The sequence below is a fragment of the Melanaphis sacchari genome, unplaced genomic scaffold (genome assembly GCF_002803265.2).
Source record: "Melanaphis sacchari strain LSU unplaced genomic scaffold, SCAv2.0 Contig77_pilon_pilon, whole genome shotgun sequence".
In the NCBI taxonomy this organism is placed as follows: domain Eukaryota; kingdom Metazoa; phylum Arthropoda; class Insecta; order Hemiptera; family Aphididae; genus Melanaphis; species Melanaphis sacchari.
In genome coordinates, this window is record NW_020271547.1 from 2,040,719 (window position 1) to 2,062,710 (window position 21,992).

The window sequence follows — 21,992 nt, forward strand, 5'->3', positions numbered from 1 at the left end:
ACATGTGTGTTTATGTACACATATAATGCATATATTATACCTATATGTATATGTTCTAAATATATACAAAACAATATATATTTATATCTAAGCGCGTCTCGACGTCTATAACAAATCGTATGCGATTAGTTTCGTGATCGCTATCACTTTTGATCGCGGCAACAATTCAGCTGCATGAGCATTACATTTGATTCGGTGACGGAGGCTGAGTAGAGAAAAAGTTTACTCCACCACTACCGTTGCTTTATATATATTTGTATAAGTATATATATATATGAGCTCACAGTATACTTTACTATAGGTCTGAATTTCAGGTAAACCGAAGTTTGTGAGTTATATTCCCAAAAGTGGACAAAAACAAGAGACACATGCAAATTGAAACGGTGACTATATATATGCGTTTCGCTTCTCGGGCGGCGTAGGTGAATGCGTGTGTGCGTGTGTGTGTGTCTGTGTGCAAAGCCTCTTGGGGCACCCCTCCGAGAACGTCGACCAGTTTTTTAAGTAGTTCTAGAGTTTATATATATATATACATATATGTTCATAAGAACAGCGCGTATCTCGCGAATGTCGTAGAAATAATACAACCCAGTCTGACGTGTTTTCTTTTGGGCCGGATATATTGTATGGGTACACAGTACATTGTACTCGTAAACACACACACACACATATATATATATATATATATATATATATTAGAGGACCGCCTCGAAAAGTTTGTATTCCACTTCCGTTATTATTTTACGCGTACTCGGTCATCGATACTCAACCGCGCCACGTGTTATTATTTCATCCGATAAAGTCACGACGGTTTTTTCTCCCACGCATATAAATTGAATACAAGGCGATTCCATTTCGGTGAGTTCTACCCCGCCCCCTACCAACAAATGCACCATTGCGTCCTCGTAATATCCTCCTATCAGTAGATATCTACACGAGAAAAGCACAATCGAATCGATCGATAAGATAAATATTGATCGGTAGATCTATACCATCAAATACTAAGAATAATGAAGTAGGCAGGTATATACCAATAATTTGAATAGACACAACCCATTGTCTGCTAAAATTTAATAACAATATCTTCTACGTACCTATATAATATAAACATTTATACCATAAATACTCAGAAATAAGAGACATTAGAGTATAAGACATAAGTATAGTGTTTTAAACAATATATGTTTGAAAAGCATATTAAGTTATGTGTAAGAAATATTTCTGTAAACAATTAATATGATAATATTGTGTATTGACATGGTTGAATAAAACAATATCTTTTAATTTACATAAACGAAATAAATGTTTTAATAATTAATAAATGTAATGCGTGTGTATAAAACGCTCTTTATAATAATATATACACAATATTAAGTAAATGCGTCGGTTACAAAATCAGATTTATATTTGTAATAATATTATTCAAAGGACGCGTTTAATGTGAAATTCTAAACATGTGACCTAATAACGATAGATACGCATAATTAACAAGGATATGCGCTGTAGATTTGTAGCGCATTAAATATTGCAGTAATATTAATGTTCTATACGTTCCTGCTAACTTTGCGTAGATACCTACGTATCTACAGAATCGTTCGTTATTTTTCTAATCGATGCCAAAACATATACAAAGTATTAAAATTATCTGTGCATGCAACCTCTTAGTCAAATTTGTGAATCAATTAAAAAATTAAATCAATAATTACTTTAGATAAATCGTTGAACAGAAAACAGAAAAAAAATGGTACGCGTAATAAGATGGTTTTATGTGTATAAATATAAGAAAACGAAATAATAAATGATAAAATAATGTATAAGATTTTTTTTATAGTATTCTTTAAATAAAATAGTAATTAATATTTGAATAGTTTAAATGTTCACGTGGTTAAATAATTATATTGCAGTCTTGTGAGAATTCCGAGTTATTCTTAATTACAGTAATAATTAACAAAAAAGGTAGATTTTTAGAGTTATAATGATAATTAATAGAAAAAGAAGGTAGTCAAAAAAAAAATAACAAATAAATAAAAGACGTTGGCATGGTCGTTTTAACGTATTATTAAGTTAAATTTTACATATATATATATATATATAATATATGCTCTTTTGAAATTTGTTTGGAGACACGAGCACATAATCTCTCGGGGAGCTGCGATAAAAGTATAAAACTACATAATATACGATTTGAACGTCTTCAATATTTTACTATTCGTTTTAAAATATACTTATATATATATTATCAAAGAAACAAATAAGAGAAGAGCGAAAATTGTTTTCGTTTATCCGTATGCGAAAAGAATATATTATATATTATAGTATTATAAAACAGGAAGCTGCTGTAGTAAGGACGGCGTGTGCTAGCGCCTCAGGTTTTAATTGGCTATGAAAACGTTTGCCAAAGCAAATAATAGACGGGCGAAAAATAAATAATAATAAAAATGTAAAAACGTGCATAAACTATAAGTCTACGGGAAAGACTCTAAATTGTTATGAGATGGCACGGGTATGTGCTATACACATACAGTGTATACCATACCTATACGATTTAGTTACCAATACATGCATGTAACCTACTCATAACTACTAAAAATAGATACTAAAGAAAAATGTCCACGATAATAATGAATGAAGTTTATAATAATTTAGTGTTTTATACGAATGTGAAATAATATATGAATTATACTTATTAGATATTTATCGTATCCAGGTGAACTCCGTCAGTTATCAACACTAATTATTCGAATGCATCTATTTGAAATAATAATCAGCAAAATATACGATGAAATCATATTTAATCCTTAATCATATGTAATTGTATCAATGTTTAGTCCTTAGAATGCTTGAAAATCAATTTGAATTCTGGACTTAGCACCTCGAGTCTTTAATATTTTAATAGAACGAAACGGAATATTACACTATTCTAAAAATGTTATAAGTTAATAGTTATTAGTTGTAATACAATATTAATATTAATAAAAATTATAGTCATAATATATAAAATTCTTCTTTCAGACGATTAATGATAATATATTATTATAATAAACTAGAGTCTGCGAGTAAGTGTAAGAAATAAGAATATAATTTTTTTTGTTGTAACGCACTAACGCGGTCTGAGAATGGTTAAACATTCATATCTTCCGCCCTCTTAAAAAAGCTTATTACGCCACTGCAAAGTGTATCAATAATAATAAAATAATAGTTGTTAATTAAAAAAAAAAAAAAAACAATTAAAACTTTGATGAGCTTGTGCTTCGAAAATTTTGCTTAACGCTTTGTCCCCCCCCCTTTCATAATATTTATATACGATTTGCATCAGTGCCGAATGTATAGCGTACAAATGATTTTGTATAAATAAAATTATTATAATTATTATTCGTGTTCTATTAGCGTGTGGCTAAATCTTGAACCCGATGGCCTGTCCTATAGTTTCATATCGTATAGGAAATGGAACATTGTTAAAATCAGTTTAGCAACGACGTAACAAAATAATAATTATCTCGTAAACGGGATCGATTATTAACAATTATTAGGTATTGAATCGCATGGCCGTGTTTTGTTACAATACTACATAATATTATCTATATCGTATTCAAAACGTGGTCGGATTAACTTAGCGATAACGCGGTTTACGTATAATACCTCGAGCAAACGTTTTAAAAATCAAATACCTTTATACACGTGCAATAGTAATAATAATAATAATAACAATAATATACGGTTAATTAACTGCAATTGATGTTGTTGTTATTATTATTATTATTGTTAATATTATTATTAATACTAATAAACGAACCGCACCGCCGCGCCGCAGCAGCCAAAGAGACGCCGCCAACGGATCCGTACGATTGTGCCAGGTATCTAGTTCAGGTATTCAGGATATATTATTGGTTATTAATATTTATGCGTATAATATTACACAGGAATAAACGCGTATTGGAATATCTGATTAAATTCATGCACACGGCGATTGTAACCGCTCCGGGGAATCCGATGACAAGTCTCTCGAAAACGTATTTCAATTCTCAGTTGGAATTCGATAAATTAATATTGGTGAATTATATTACTAAATGTTGTAGTTCCGTTACTGTGTTGACATTCTGAGGTCAACTGTCATACATGTTTCTAGGTATTTGTGCGTGTGTGTACCATACTGTTCCGGTTGCAACGGATCCTATATGGCTATTATACAGCGTGAGTGTTGGAATAATGACGTGTGCAGTGTATATTATACTCATGTGTGTATTTTACATAATAATATTTTACTCGATACGCGTGTAACGGAAAATTATGTATAAAATATACCCATAATATTTATTAAAAAATTTCGAATCGCTCGCATCAATAATAAGTTGTGAAAATATATTGTTTTATTTTTATTTTTTACAAACATTTTACATGAGGTACTCGAAATATATCTGATAATCTGCAATAAAGTTTTTACCCTGCTTAGTATCTATATTAAAACATGATAATTATTTATTGTTTTAAAATTATTGTCGTAAGTATTAGATGAATTTGTTTATGTTACAAATTCATTTGTCCATAATTATTGTTAGTCATTTATGTAATCAAAATATGTTTATGCAAACCATATTAATCGATATGAAAAAAAAAAAAATGGCGTATCTAATGGTGTCGTATTACGATCATAGTTTAAATAAGTTATATTGTATCTTGTATCATAGATTATTTTTACAGCATATTACATATTCTATTGGAAATAATAAATAAGAGGGTGGGGTATAGGACGATCAATTTGTCTTTATTACGAATACTCAATGTTGGTCCAGATATTGGATAGCGAATAGACACTAATCATATTTGTACTGTAAAATAAATGCATGTCTATTATTTAATTTACTCTAACAAGTGGTGGTCGGTGGGAATAATAGAAACACTAATACAAAACGAATAGAAGTAGGTATATGAAAAGATGGTCCTTTAGATGATAATGTTTGAGAAACACATAAGTAAAATATAATTGTATAGTAAAAGTTTGTTTTTTATTCTTACAGTATGACTAATATTGATGGATATTTACTTTAATGATACGACGATTATATGACGATTATTAATAATTATAACGATGACCGTTGTTAGTATTTTCAGCTTTTGTTGTCGAATACTTGTAGGTAAAACATAAATTATATAGAGTGATTTGACAAACTGAAAATAGCTAGTTCATCTTTATTTTAATGAAATTCTTAGTTTTGGAATTAACTGCAGTATAACAATAATGTATGCTTAACCATTCAAGGCATTGCCTATTTTTAACATGATCAAAAAAGAATTCAGTATTCTGCTGTAAAAAAATGTATTTATTATATCATACTATGTATGGTATATATATAATTTTTTTAAGTAGGTTAGTTTATACAATATTAGCTGTATTGTTGTGTAAGTTGTAAAATATTAGTAGTATTTTTAAAAATTGTTATTTAAATCAAGAAGTATTGGTAGTTGAATTTATGCACATTAAATATTATTAAGTAGGAAAATCTATATGTGTAAAAAAGTTATGTTTGAGTATATTTATCAATTGGAAATTTAATATTACATATTAAACTTATTATTTATATAGTTAAACTTAATATTTAAACAGTTAAACTTTAAATGAAAAATGCTTTTATGAAATTATTCAGTAAACAAAGACTTCAAATTTTTTATATATTATTGTATTCTTTTTACGATAGACACTCATCATACAAACTTATTGAGAATTCTTTGCATATTATTAATCAAAGCCAAGTTTTTATTCATTTTGATCAACTGAAAGATCTCTTTATAATGTCATATATGGTTGGAAGTAAGAATAATAAAAATAGTTAATATATTTAATACAATGGGATAAATATCACAGTGTGACAATAGTTGAATATTGATTATATTGTGAATTTGATTTTTTTTTTTTGTTTAATTATAATATGACTTCATTCAATTTTTAAATTTATAAGATTCATATTTTAACGTTTAATTTAATTTTTAAGTTAATATTATTTTGCGTATATTATCGTAATTTTTATTACGTTAGAAGAACGCAAAAACTTATTGAGAATATTTTCAGTGAGAAATCGGAGATATCAATTTGTTTAAATAAGTAATAAAAATACTTGATATATTTTTTTATTCAACTGTTCTTGTTTAATAATTTCAAAAGTAATTCTTTCCGCTATAATTAACGATGTTTAAAAATGTCATTTAAAATTCAATTTTAATTTTGACTATTTCTTTTAAAAATATGGATTAAATTTATTATCTAATATGATTTTATATCGAATGTAGATTAACATAATATTTAGATTTTAGATTGTAATTTATTAAACACAGGTACTAAATGTGCTGAATATTTGTTTTGATTATTGTATTTTATGAAATTATAAATGTCGAGGTTGATGTCACATAATACTATTTAAACAAATCATAAACTTCTGTCAAAATCTGTCAAAATTTTCGAAAGGATTATACTTACGAGAACACAATACGAAGTGACAATAGATGAGTATGATTGAAGCTTAGGATGCGTTTTGGTAATACAAGAAAAATGTGTAATGTTACATTATAGGGAAATGAAACTGTTAATTAAAGTAATATAATCAAACTCGTAAAAATAGTTTACTTAGTTTTTTGAATTTTGGACGATCCTAATTCTTCAGTATAATTTTGGAGCTTATGTTAAAATTATTATTCTATGATATTAACGATGATATATATTAAATTATGCATAAATTAACAATTAAGTAAATTTAATTTTATATTATTATGAAATTATACTATGTGCCAAAGGTATTGGTTTTTTTAGTCTAAAGAAACAAACTGAGTTTTTGGGCTTACCCTAAAAATTGTATACCTAACTGTTTTAAATCTTACTTTTAAATTCCACACAGATACGAAATTTTGTAAGATAACTTCGTATTTATTCACTTAATTAATTATTAGACTAAGAAGAATAATACCTTTTGGTTGAATAAGTTCAAGATATATTGTTATGCAAACATTCCATATTTGTTTTTCTATAAAGTAACAACGTCCCGCAGTATAATCTGGTAGCCAGATTATGGCTTAACTTATTAAATACATTTAAAACCTTAAATTCATAGCGCTGAAATTATTTTAAACAAATTTTATTTGTATTATAAGAACGTTTCTGAACTTTAATCTTAAAAACGTATACAGTTTAAAGTAATTTTTTATCGCAATAACTTGTAATTATATATTACATATTTTTTATTTAACTGAAGAAAATAAAAAGTTAGAAAGCGACAAAAGTGTGGATAAAAATTTTGGTTCAAAGAATTGCATTTTGTATAAAACTTATGTTATGTACATAACTATAATTGTAAACATACCTTTAATTAAACAAGTAAAAATAGTTGAATAATTGCATTATATCTTTTTTATTTAAGTGTAAGTTTTGTTTTTATTTGTTTAATTTAAATTATTTATATAAAAAAAAAATCCTAATGTAAAATATTAACTTTTAGTACATACTTAATTATAATAATAGTACTAATGGTATAATTATCTTCATTTAGTATTTACACATATTTTTAAAATATAAAATGAATCTATTCAATATTCTTATTTAAATATTTTTATTTTTAAATACGTTGTTAATCATAACTATTAAATATAATTTCTATTATTGAAGACGTGAAATTAAAATATAATTTTACTTAGGTACTGACATGTTTTTATCATATAGATAAGTATAAATATATATGTACCTTAGTTTCCAGTCTGTTAATTTTGTTAATATTGAGTAAAACGGAAATGTTCCAATTTATTCTTTTGTCATATAAAGACGAGTTATTGGCGGCGGGTTTATTCTGTACACAAAACCCCGTATAAACAAGCATGGATGAGGGATCAGTTTAATTATAGTTATTATATCTCTACTTGAATTCAAAGCAATAATATTAGTTCACCATCACCACTTTACGACGTCTTCTATGAGAGAACCGTTAATGATACTTAATTGTTTTTAGTAAATGTTGCTCAAGAATATTTACGGCCATTTTGTGATTTGTAAAAGTTGTTTAAGTTGCCAAGTATAGGTATGTTTTGATATTGTATCTGTTCAATCGGTCCATTATCTTTTAAAAATGAGATACCATTCAATTCATTGCCCATTTTTTAGGTTAGGTTAGATTAGGTTCCACAAAAAGTTTCAATTTTTTTAAATAAAATTGTATCTATCGTTAATTGTTTTCAAATATTAAGATTTTTAGCCAATATTTTAACCAATATTAATGTTGGTACTAAATTGTAAATGGAAAGCAAGTTAAGGACCATGCTATACGTATTGTATAGATTGACGATTCCGTTCTGGTTGCGGATCAGTAGTTTAACGAAGACATTTCTTGGAATTTACAAAAAGTAAAATAATTTTTCATCCGTTTGTTATTTGTTATATTTTAACACGTATTCATTGGTTGCTGAAATATCTTAGAGTTATAAAAAATATAAAATATAATTGTTGATAATTCATAGGTAATAATTATTTTATTTTTTATTATTTTTAACATAGGAATAGATTAACTTAAAATTATGTTTATTATATTCTTGATTCTTTATTGAAAAAAAAATGTCAGAAAGTGGTTAATATTTATTTTTTTGAAAATGGTATCTCATTATTGGAGAAAAAAATATCTACAGCCCTTCAATCGTATTCCGTTAACCAAATTGCTCTTCATAATCCTCGAAAAAAAACGAACACATATTGGCTTGTTAGTAATGTAAATGAATGTTTATCTTTTATATATTAATAATAATTTAATGATAATATGTTGAATTTAAATTATACATTGTACATTATATTTAATACTTATACATCATTATTCATTAATAGTATTTTAATTTTAAATTTTATATTACATATTATGGTTCAACTAATACGTAATTAAAAAAAAAAAAAAAAATAAAAGAATATTTATTTTTAGCACAATAAGTAAATATGATCTATTTTAAATTACCAAATTTCATGTTTATGGAGAAAAATTTCATTGCGTTGTTTATGAATGTTGATTGTTATTGATTTAATTATTAAATTTAACATAATATAAATTAGATAAAATATTTTTTTACATAATATTAAAAGTTTCAGATTTTTCACGATTATTTTATAAATAAAAATGATTACTTTTAAAATTATTAAATGATACATAGTTTAAAATTTTATAAGTTTAGTCTAATAGTAAACCTTAAAATATTTACAACTAATTTGTATTTTTAAGAAATATTTTCTAGCAAAAATAAAATAAAAATAATATAGATTTAAATATTATATTTGATTTTACTGGATACAAATAGGTTTTATGCACTTATAATACTAATTTATACTTAAAATTTTAAAGTTTAATTTTTAATTTGATTTTAAATAGTAGTAAAGATTAACCATTTATATATTATATATTATAGTTTAGTAGCATTTTTCCATAAACATTTTTTTTTATCATTTAAAATGTTTATATGATAATTGCATATTTGTTTTATGAACGTTTTTTTTTTTATCTACGAATTTATGAACATGAAATTAATTATTAAAATTAAATGAAATATTTTAATGTAATACAATAAGTTATTAGTAAAACAATATTTATTCTTAAACACGGGTATAATTTGTCTAATTGAGGTTTATTTACATTTTAAAGTATAATATTAAATACTCAAAAATATTTAATACAGAATCTAAATTAAAAACGTAAGATATTAAGACTATATTCTTTTTGTACTTCAAAAATTATTAAATCTCAGAGTTCTTTACTGTGGTGAACAACGTATAATAAATTATTTATGAATATAGTAAGATTATAAATTGATACTTATAAATAATTTAAAAATAATATACTTGAATAAAGTTTTACTTATAATGTTCAAAATATTAAAATAATACATGTAAAATATTTTAAGTAAGTAGGTACCTATACATGAGAGTGTAACATTAAAAATAGACTTAGACTGTTTTTACTATAAACTGTTTTTAATGGTGACTGTTGACGTCAACGTAGTTTTAACTTGGATGTCACTCATGCATAAAATATTTTAAAGGACAATATTTTATACTTTATGTCAAGTTTAATTTAACATTAACATTTTAATAACTATTTTAATATATTAATATATTAGAAATAAATAACAATATTTAATTCTGAAATATTAAAATTTTATTTTCAATTTATGCTGTTTAATGAAATTTCTTTATTTTATTACTACTCGTTTATAAAATTAAATTAAATTATAAAATAAAATAATGGTTTAAAAATGTGTTTATAATAGTTAATTATTATTTATTTTTTTAACATCGATTTTTGTTCAATTTAACAATATTTTTGAGTATTATTATTTTCTTAAATACATTTTTTTTTTTTTTAATTTAAGTTTTTTTTCTGATATCAGTTATTTTAGTGCACAAATACTTATTTATTTAAAACATATTAATTTAGTTTATTTTTATTAGAGTTTAAATCTAAAGTCATTAGTCTTCAAGTTTATTTATTAAAACAGGTTAAAATATATGTGATTCCCTACGAAATAATATTTATGAATTTTTTTTTTTAGGTACTTGTTTATTATCGTCCCTTTAATGGGTGACTGCTATTGTACTAGGATATTTTTTATATACAATCAAAAAGCTCGTGATGAATAATTATAAATATTGTACAATTAATATTTATATAATTCATAATTTATAGTTTAAAATTGCACGTAAAAAAATAAGACAGTTTTCTAAATAGTAATGCGAACGTCATGTATTATTTGTTTCAACAATATATTTTTGTTGTATGATGGTATTCCATATTGTGGGTAATAATTTGTTATAACTTGTTTTTGATTATATTTTAAAATAAGCTAATAACATTTATAAGGTAGGTAAATACTTTAAATTACATTTACGATACATAGGGACGATCTGATTTCATACTGACATGACTAAAAAGAATAAAACAACATTTTAAATATTATATAGGCAGTATTAGTTTACCGTTTATTTATAAATACATCACATACTAGACCAGTAGTTTCCAACTTTTTTTTCGTTCTGTACCCCTAAGTTTAATATTTTGCTAGATTGTACCCTTTATTATAGTTTTTAAACATTTTCACACTATTACTTTTAAAATATTTAAATAAAAATAACAAAACATTCTATACTCCATATCTATTAGATAAGTTGATTGTTTAGTTTTAATTTGTGACACAAACTTTCATTTTCAACAACATATATTGAATATTTTCGAAACCAATCGTTTTAAATAAACAAATTCAACATTTTCTGCTATTAGTCAACTTTTTTCACGTACCTCTTGAGATTATTTCATATTGTATCCCAAGTTGGGAACCGCTGTACTAGACTATAGATTCTTAACCTTTTCTGGTTCATGGACTCATTTGAAATATAAAATATAATCACGGACTCCTTACCAAAAAAAAAATATAAATTTATATATATAACCTAACCTAACCGGGCAAGACATTATAATTGTTATTTTGACTTCCGAGTAACTATCTACGGACCCTCAAGGGGTCCATGGCCCCCGGATAAGTACCTATGTACTAGACCAAATTAAATGTAAAGTATTTCAAAGATACAGAGAAAATATAGGTATAGTTGACTTATATCAAAATTTTAGATTATAAGTTTAAGACTGCCGACATAATAAAGTTACATATAATGGTGGGTTGATCAATTTTAAATGACTTAGTGACACCCGAAAACAAGTTAAGTATATACTTTATTTTGTTAACTAAGTATTTATTGACGAAAAAATAACCTATAATAATTTATAATTTATTATTTCTAATGTAAATATTATTATAATAAAAAATCGTCTTTTAAATAATATTTTAGCAATTGTTATTCGTATATGTAATACGTATTTCAATACTTTTCACTATGAAACATTATATTTACATTTTAATTCCACTTATATTTTCTTTCATAATGATATAAGTCACTTGTATGGATTAAAAATGTTAATAATATATAATATAAGCTAAATCAGTATAAATTCTGTTTTGACGCATTTATTTTGTTGTTTTTTTTTTGTCTACATCGTTTTAAAATGAAAACGAGTACATTTATTTTTATTGGAGTTGTTTCTATAAAGTATATTAAATTACAGAAATTAAATCCGTTTTGTTGAGTGAATATCATAATGCATTATGTTTTTATAAGTACCAAAGTATAATAATTACTTTTTTTAATCATATTTTTAAATGGTTTTTATATTTAAAAAAATCATATTTTTTTTTTCAGTAGTATTTTCGGGCTACTGCTGATCAGTTATCAAATAACAACGGTATTTATTTTTATTTTTGATTTTATTAACGTTTTATTTATATTTTTGAATTATGATAGGTATTATGCAATTATTTTATTTTACATTGAATATGTTATATATCATAATTCTATAATAAAATAAAATGTGTAGAAAAAAATGTTTATTTTTTTTTCTTTTATAAATACATTATTATAAAAAATAAATAAATTTAAGAATGTTATTGCATATTTTTGATAAAGTACATTGACGTGAGCACAGAGTATAATTGATAAAATTGTATCACTATTATACTGAAGTATAAATAATTATTACTGTGAGCTTTTTTTTTTTTTTTTTTTTTGATTGAGAGAAAGTGAATTATAACTTATAAGTAAGAATTTTTTACAACATAAATGCATTATTTAATGATTAAATATTTTATATATTAGAAGGATAAGTTTCTACACAAACCTATAATGGATGATAATTTGTAGCTATATTTCTACATATAAGATATGTACATATTATGTAGATTGTGGATACAAATTTATTGAGTTTGCTAATAAGACTATAAATTCGAATGAATAATGTAGTTAAAAATTAAAAAAATTAAATTAAAAAAAAAAAAAATCAAGAAAAAAAACCAAAATTTTCCCATACTTATTAATAGCTCAAAAAAGTCAAAATATTTTTTAAATTATGCAAAGTATATTGTTTATGTATAGATGATGCTAATATAAATATTTGTGAGAATTAAAAGTTTAAAGTTATGTGTTTATTCGTATAATTTAATCATATTTTGAACATTAAAGAAAAAAATTTAACTTATTAATTACAGTTGTTTATTTTTTATAGGTGCATTTATTTTAAATTACTATTTATGGCTATTCTCGTTTAATAATGATGCGTTTTTATCAAGTTTATTTTTATACAACTTGTAATATGAGTTCTAACTTACTGTTATTACTCACTGCTCACTGTTGAAATTTTGTATTTAAGTTTACTCAAATTTAAAGTGTATACAGATATCAAAAAAAAAAAAAAAAACTGAGAACTGGTATCAATAAATAATTTTGAATTGAGTTTATGGAGTTTTCATTGAGTCGACAAACCGTAGACGCAAATCGGATGTATTGGTGCGAAAACCACGGATGAAATTTCATTTTTACGACGTAAGTTTTTTTTTAGGGACATAATTCGTAAGCAGCCAAATAATTACAGTGAATTCATTTCATCATATTTTAAAAAACCAATTATTAGAACCGACTCATCCCTAATTTTATTATTATTTTAATGCATATTCGTAAATATTCTAAAGTCAACATTTTTTGATTTATTAATGTTGTTTTTTGAATTAATTCAAAAAATTTGCTGCAAACATAGAGTTATAGTTATTTAACAATAATTCGCTCAAAATTATTTTTACAAGCTTGATGTTATTTATTGTTCATATTTTTACCATTTCATAATATTATGCAATATTTTTAATGATAATTATTTTATTTTTAAGTTATACTGTTTTCACCAACATAATTTAATGAAAGATATTTAAATTTTTTTTCAAATACCTTTTTAACTACGCATTTTTTATTTATGTTATAATAATATATACTAGGTCTACTATAAGCTTAAAATTAGTTTATTTTATTTTTAAAACTTTTAACTTCTATAATAAGAAGTATTTAGAATTATAATTCATAACAAAGGAATTCATTGCACGTATACAGATACATTAAAACGTCAACACTAACTTCTTTAAATGATAGAAGTGAGAAAATAAATATTGTTTATATGGCTCTTTTACCTTACAAATATGATTAAACTATTTAAACTTCATAGAAGTGTGACAGTTACTAATAAAGTTAAATTAATTTAAAAATTTTCATTTGGCTACTAAAATATTATTTTTTTCTAAGGGTATTCTTTGATAAAGTCATCGATGTCTAAGTGAGTTTTGAGTTACTCATAAGGAATATATTTTATCAAAGTCTTGTGAATAATGAAATATTTAAAAAATATATTTCACAATTCTTATTTACATTTTTTTTTTTAAATTTCAATATTGCATTGTTTCCCAATTTTTAAGTTGTTGCTTAGAATAGCTATTGTATTTAAAATTTCTAATAAATTTGGTTCGAAATTCTTAACTTTGTTGCATATTGTATACGCATTAATTTCTTAGACTTTTATTATTATATTTTTAAATACTCTTAAAAAATATTCACTTTGATTTTATGATATTAGATATTATGTACAATATCTAATAGACGGGAAGCATTCCACAGTTTAATGTATAATTTAAGTGATTTTAACCGTAATATTTCTCAGCCATAAACAATTATAATGATCAGTAAATTTGTAACAGGAAATCTTGTAGCTGAAACAGATAATGAAACTTTTAACATGTAAACGATACACACAACATTATTTTCTACATCTCTACTCTGTTTTGGAAATAAAGCACGATGATTTATTATTTTGAAATAAACAACACTGATCTAATGCACATCTTTTTGAATGAAAACAATTCTTTTTTACACAGCAGTTCAGTTTAAAGTGGGTTGGACTAAATATTATTATGTTTAATTATATTAAAACAATATAATTTATTCCAGTAAGTATCCCGAGACATAATAGTTTTTATTTCAAGAGAATTTCTTAATGGTTCCATTAAACATTCTCAGACAATTTTCTATTCTTAAAAATGGTTTGTTGCCGTTATCATGATAATAATATAATTATATTATCTTATTAAATTATCAAATCAAAAATGTTAAGAAACTGGACAATATATGAATAAATTTTAGAATTATTTTAGATATTTAGTTGTCATATTTATTGCCACCATTTTAAGCATTTTAAGTTTTATAATATATTTATAATTTTGATAATAAAAATTAATTGTTGCTGTTGGCCTGTAGATTGTTTTATGATAGAAAAACTTGGATAACATAAACCAATTATTGTTAATTTTGTAGAAATAAGTACTTAGTATTTACATAAAATTTCATTCTCAGGCATAACTCATCAATACCTACTTGTTATGACGCTAAACTTACATCCTTGTTATAACTTTTGTGGGTGGCAATTTAATTTTCAGTTGAACATTTTTAAAATCGTTACACATTTTTTCAGTAATTAAAAATTAAGGTGATTAATATTAAATTTTAATTAATATATTTGTTTTATTTATATTATTTTCAAATTGCCATAGTATAAAAGTTATAATTAAATTTCAATTTCACTGATACAGAGTCTCATTTGTAAGACTTTTCGGGTTAGTGGTTACTATTGTACTAAAGTAGTACGGAACTGTTATGAGTGTATTGATAATAATAATTTAAACATTTTTATGTGAAAATAAATAATTTCAAAGATATGGTGCTGTTGTAAACGAATCCAGGAAAACTAGTAATTCGACAGATAAAAATCGTTTCGCAGCAGTTTGAGTGTGTCCTTTATAAAACGTGCAAAAAGTGCTGCAAATGAAGTAGTTTAGACATTTTATTACTAATGTATTATTATAATTACTACCACAGTATCACTTAACTATAAAAAAGATTACTAAATTATATAAATCATATTGAAACACGGGGATTTTTTTTTTTTTTGTGTCAGGGTAAGCGTATGTTGTTTAAAGTCGATTAAATTACCTCTTTGTTAGGTTTTCATATCAGAGAATTATTTGAATCTAAAAATTTGAATTTATACGATTCTTTTTAATATACAAAAGTTCTTATTCTAAACTTTTTTTACTATAGATAAGGATTTTAATAACTAATGACTATTATTTATTTTTTTGAAATCTATATTTTTCACTTAAAAATATATTTTCGTATAATTACTATAAATTCAAGTAAATACAAAAAATAATTAATACACTCATTAAAATAAAAGTATTGAAATTTGATAACGTTTTTATTTAAATTCCAAATTAATTCACCAGAATACAGTTGAAAATGAAATAAGGTACTTGTAGTTAATGATTCAAAATATAAATTTTAAAATAATGAATTTGAAAAACTATAACTTCAATTGGAAAACAAGATAGGTATTAAAATTAAATATCTACGTAAAGAGTAAAAATTATGGATTTGATTTTTGGTGATGGTAAGTTCAAATTAGGAACCACTCATGTCTCGTTACCATCCCTACTTATTGTTCCTATACCGGGATGGATGGCTGTATGGGCATGCATTTTCAGGTGGCACTATTCACGGAACGATGTTAATATCTCCGACGGAAGGACAATAATGATGATTGTGTTTTATTTACAACACGACGAAAGTTTTGTACGTATTATACTTGTTTAAACACATGTACCCCTGCCCGGTACAGCGGGGCAGTTCGACCGTATCCACCACTCGTTTCCGGTCATCCGACGAGAGAGACATTGATAAAACGGACTTCGAAACCGGAGCCTCCCAGCCTTCCAGCTCACCGCTTTCGTATAACATACATGTATTACTATTTGTGTTGAATGTGGGAAGTTGGCGGTTTTGTGTTCCACCGTTGTTCGGCAGTTTGCCTCTAATCAGTCTGTTGCGGTCACTGATTACATGCGCGACTGCAGCGAGTCCATTGTGTGTAGCCGCGTTCTTCCGCCACCCCCGCCACTAACCACCCCTTTACCGGAATACCACGTTAGCTCCGCATCCACTATTTCCGGAATCGACTGTATCTATAATACTCGAAATTTTAGCTTTACGTGTACAATATTATATTTATCAACAATTAAAAAAAGAAAAATAAGTTGTTTACTTTTTTCGCGGTATTCTTCTCATTGAGTACATACAATACCTTTTTATTTAATCATAAACAGTTAAAGTATTTTAGGAACTTATGTTTAATACACAACGTTAACCTATTTATAATTGAGCCGATTTTGAAAATCAAACTGCATAGGCATGTCCAGTTTATGTGGGTAACTGCATTCTATTACAATTAGATATATTTTAATGCCATATGATAGGAATACTTGTTGTGTTTAAATAATTATTTGGATTGCAAGTGGTAACCAATACACAGTATATTGGCTATTTTCATCGTTAAACAGACTGCTTATAAAAATACTTGTGTGATACTTATAATTATATTAATTAATTAAGATTTTCAGTATAAATTGTTTAAACGAGTTGCCGGTATATATGTTGAAAAAACATCTGACCGTATGTATGACCTATTCAGAATTCATGTCAATTTCGATGCAATAATATAACACGCTTCGTTGATCTTAAGAGCCACTTATATAAATACATACAATGTGAGTACATTTGGACTTATGTTTCAATTTTTCTCTTAATTAACTCGTGGAAAGTATATAGTGGGTAAATAAATTGTCGTTCGTTTTTAATATAAAATACTTATAAAACAGCAAAAACCCATGGCCACGCTATATAAAATAAAAAGAAAGCGACTAGCGATTCGATTTAGTATACATACTGTTGTCTATATACGGGCAGGGTACGGCAAATATGACATGGTCTGTTTGACGGGTGGGAAGGATGTAAAGTGTGTAGGTACGGTTACGAGTAAAATGTTCTCGTAATGAAGACAATAAAATGAGTCGGGTATTACCTTAATAATATTGTAAACGTTTTTCTGCTTCTGTTTTTTTTTCTGGAATAGAGGTAAAACGTATTTCCATCTCTTGCTTTTTCCATCTACTTTTTTTCTGCGTGGCGCGCCGTTTTTGAGAACGACGGAATATAAAACAATCAAATTTGTACATAAAGGAGCTTCTGCTAATTCCGGAACTGGTAGAAGATTAAACTTTGCTGACAACAAACGGCCGGTCGGGGAATGGAATGCAAAAAAAAAATGTGTATTATTACGTTGGCAAACTCTAGACAGGGGTTTTTTTTTTAACGCTGTTACTGTAATAAAAGATCTCGCAAATATGATTACCTACTGGCTACCACCTATCCACCCTTCTTGTATTTTAATAATTCAGCAGGAGCGTTACGTGAACCATAATCGCTCTATAACATTATTGTTTTCCACCCATTTATGTTACGTCCCAGTAATTCGAGATTATTTTGACTAAACTTAAACCTCATTAATATTTATTATTATTATTTGGTACAAAAGACGGCAAACGAACAACGAATATAATATATCGATCGAGGTAAGATATTTATCAGAGAAATAATATGATAATACGTTAGTTTACTATAGATATGAATATAAGATTAAAATAGATTACAAGAGACGAACATGAAACAAAATATTAGAGAAATGGTTTTTTTGATTCGTCTCTTTTGATGTGTCTGTGATACAAATATTACAATAGCATATTTATCGTTTATAAGTTAAGGAACCGTATTATATAACACGATCATGGATTAGGCAATAAAAGACTGTATTGAGCGGAAACGTATCAATCATTTTTATGATGAGCCACACGAGTTATGATGTTATAATGATTACAATATCACGAGAACTGAACTTTTTGGTGAGATACCTACTTAAACTTTTACATTTACTGCGATTTTTAATTATACTTAGTAAATACGGAACATACAAAGGTATTACTTTTGTGTTTGTTTTTAAAAACATTTAAATCAAAAGCTTAAAAACTAAAAAAAAGAAGAGAGACTATATATTTCAGGACCAATGAATTGAAATTATCATAGTCGATGTAGACATTTCTATAATTGAATATTTTTAAAAGTTAAATGTTTTTATATATTTTTTATCAAATCTTTCATGTAAAAATAGTCAGTCAAGTTTATAGTACTACATAAATATAATTTAGCTATGCTCAATTGAAGTGTGAATTGTTTATTGTTTGAAATTTTACAAACGGGTTATTCATATTTCATGGTTAATAAAGTACTAAATAGTTTTTGCTGTAGTAGTCAGAGATTTAAAATCGTTAAAATGACTTTATGTAATACTATTAACTATAATAAAAGGAAAAAAACATATTTTCAACGTCTACATACTTGTATTTTAATACATTCATAATAATATGTACAATAGATCACAAGCGGCTTTTATCTTACAAGTTTTATAAAGAGTGGATTTTGAGTATCTGTAGATCAGATGAGTATTCCTTACTCGTGTTATCAGAGTACGCAGTGTGTATTCTGTCCTCGCATACCGCGATTTAAGTGCGTTTATAATATTATATAAATTAGTTATTTTGTTGCGAATTGGGAAATATTTTACGAAAATGTTATTTACAATTGTATTATCGTAAAATAATATAGTTTAAATTATGTAAAATGTCATTCGTTTAAAAGAATAAAAATGTTTTGAAAATATCATTATTCAAAAATCGTCTACAGATTTGCAGTGAAAAGAACCACCCCGTATGTATATAAATATATTTTCATATTATAATGGAATGCACGCGTATGCGTATATTATAATGATCGTCTAGAAAAACGCCGAAGGGGATGATATTGAAACGGAGCCGTATGGATGGAGTAACGCGTACTTCCGAGTATGATGACATTATTTATTGTTTTCGATGGACTATTGTCTGCAAATGTGTGTTAAAGTGTGTTTCGGATCTTTTCATAATATACTCTCGAGCTTGCAAATAGCTCCCGACCATTCCGTAACGTCGAGTTGGAGTGTAGGGCAAGTCGAGTACCTGCGTATAATGCGTTTGTTGTGCGTAATATTATGTATTTTGATATATGTATCGGGTGATTTACTAAGCAAGATAATAGTTATTTTATATTTAAAGAAAGAAAAAATGTACAGTCTTTACAAAAATAGGTATATTAATATTGGCAAATGTGCTGTGAAAATTAAAACGAAGAACATGATTAAGGGAATAGATACCCATTGGCGACACTCGTAATAACAGTATTTTACATTACTTATTAAGAATCAATAAAATTTTTTGTTTTTGTTTTTGGAATTTTTTAGTATATATTATATCTAAAATATAATAATTTTAAATACCTACTTAAGATTTTTTTATGTAACTGAAGGAGTATCCTTTGATTAAATGATTTATAGTTTATACAGGATACACATAAAAATATAAAATATAAAGTGTAATCATTGTTTCTTGGCACCCTTAACCTATTATTATTTACTGTTATCCTTATTTTATAAAGTATAATAGTTCAGCAACTAATAACTATTTGATCAATTTTGAGAAATCAACATTTTTAAAAATATTAACCGATTAAAAATTCGTAGTTCAAACTCGGAAGTTCTCAAATATTTTGGAAAAGATTTAAATTGCCACACAATACGACTTAATTTCATAAAAATCCAAAAACTTGCAGAATTAAGTCTAATGTATAGTCAAATAATAGAAATATAGAAGAGTATTTTCGGCAAAATTTATCTGTACGATATGGCGTTGTGGTTACAGGTAACTCTCGCGGTACTGTACACACTCGTGCAATATCTGTATAAGCAATAGGTAAAATATACGCATATACTATGCATTTTTATTCATATGCGGCCTGTCAACTCGGTATGTTCATGGTGTGTAGTGTATATGCGCGAGAAATGGAAAAGTTTTGCATTTTATATTGTCAAACCGCGATGCTTCGGGATTGTCGGCATTGGACCGAATACGCTCTTTTTATTTTTATATTTTATTTTGTCAACGCCGTGTTAACTACACAAACTCTTTCTACCACTACATTATATTTATACTTCACGACCCTATATACATATTTAACAAGTCGTCCGAAAGCCTTTTCGCTTGGCCGCAATAACCTAAAAACTTAACGTTTCAAAAATAAAGAGAAAATACACACACAATATCACTGTTTCCGGTGCGAACGAGTTACATCGGTGCTCTGCGGGCGTACGCGTCTTGCGGGAATAGAATGTCACCATGCCGCGAATGAATTTGAATCGTATTTTTTGTAAACTTTTTTTTTCATCATCAAAAACTTTTTTGTGTTTCAGACAAATGAACGGCATGCGTGCTTTAATAACGCTGATTTTAATGATATCCACAAACTCGGTGCGATCGTGGGCATGCCCTTCGGACTGCATCTGCTTATCGCACACACAAGTAAATAACAACAATATAATATAATACATTATTATACGGGGACTTGTCAGTTGTGGGGAATCTAAAGCTATATGTTATACCATAATATTGTACACTATTATTATTGTATAATCTGCCGTTTAAAATTTGGATTTATTCCAACTACTGAACTGGACACCGCTGATATATTTTAATTCACTATTGTATACTTCGCGCCACTCCCGTTTTACATAAATATTGCACTATTATATTACACGTCCTCATGCTTACCGAATCAATTACAGCAGCTGCTTTACGTGGAATATGTCGGGCGAAGCAATATGTTTACCGTTTTTTTTTTTTTAATTCACAAAGGTTTTTCTATAGTGGTATTGGTGGTTTTTTTTTACGTTGAAATAAATAAAGGTCCCTTACATTTCTAGAAATCCTATATTCGATTATATTTTATTTACGAAAAAAGTTATCTCGTCGATTGTTGTACATACCTATAAAATATGATCGGTCGATGATACGAAAATAAATAGTTCGGACAATATATATATATAGTATTGTATTATAAATACAGGTCGTTAATAGATATGGTGTTTAATATTTTTTTTCAAATAACAAATTAATCGAGAAACGAGTGTTGGAAATTAAAATAAAGTTCATCTTATAATCATATTATATACAAGTTAAATATTTAATTTAGTAATTAAATCACAGAAAAAACATTTATTTTAATTTTTATCAACACCAAAAATATGTAAACTAAT

The 21,992-nt window shown here is 26.0% G+C and overlaps 1 protein-coding gene across 1 annotated transcript in view; it reads left to right on the forward strand.

Annotated features, from left to right (window-relative positions):
* The window catches only part of LOC112601343 (slit homolog 2 protein-like), a 56,279-nt gene that overhangs the window by 26,787 nt on the left and 7,500 nt on the right, over positions 1-21,992 (forward strand). Inside the window, exon 2 of the mRNA XM_025348916.1 lies at positions 21,150-21,258. Within this exon, the coding sequence (XP_025204701.1) occupies positions 21,150-21,258 (109 nt within the window). The remainder of the gene's footprint in view (positions 1-21,149; positions 21,259-21,992) is intronic.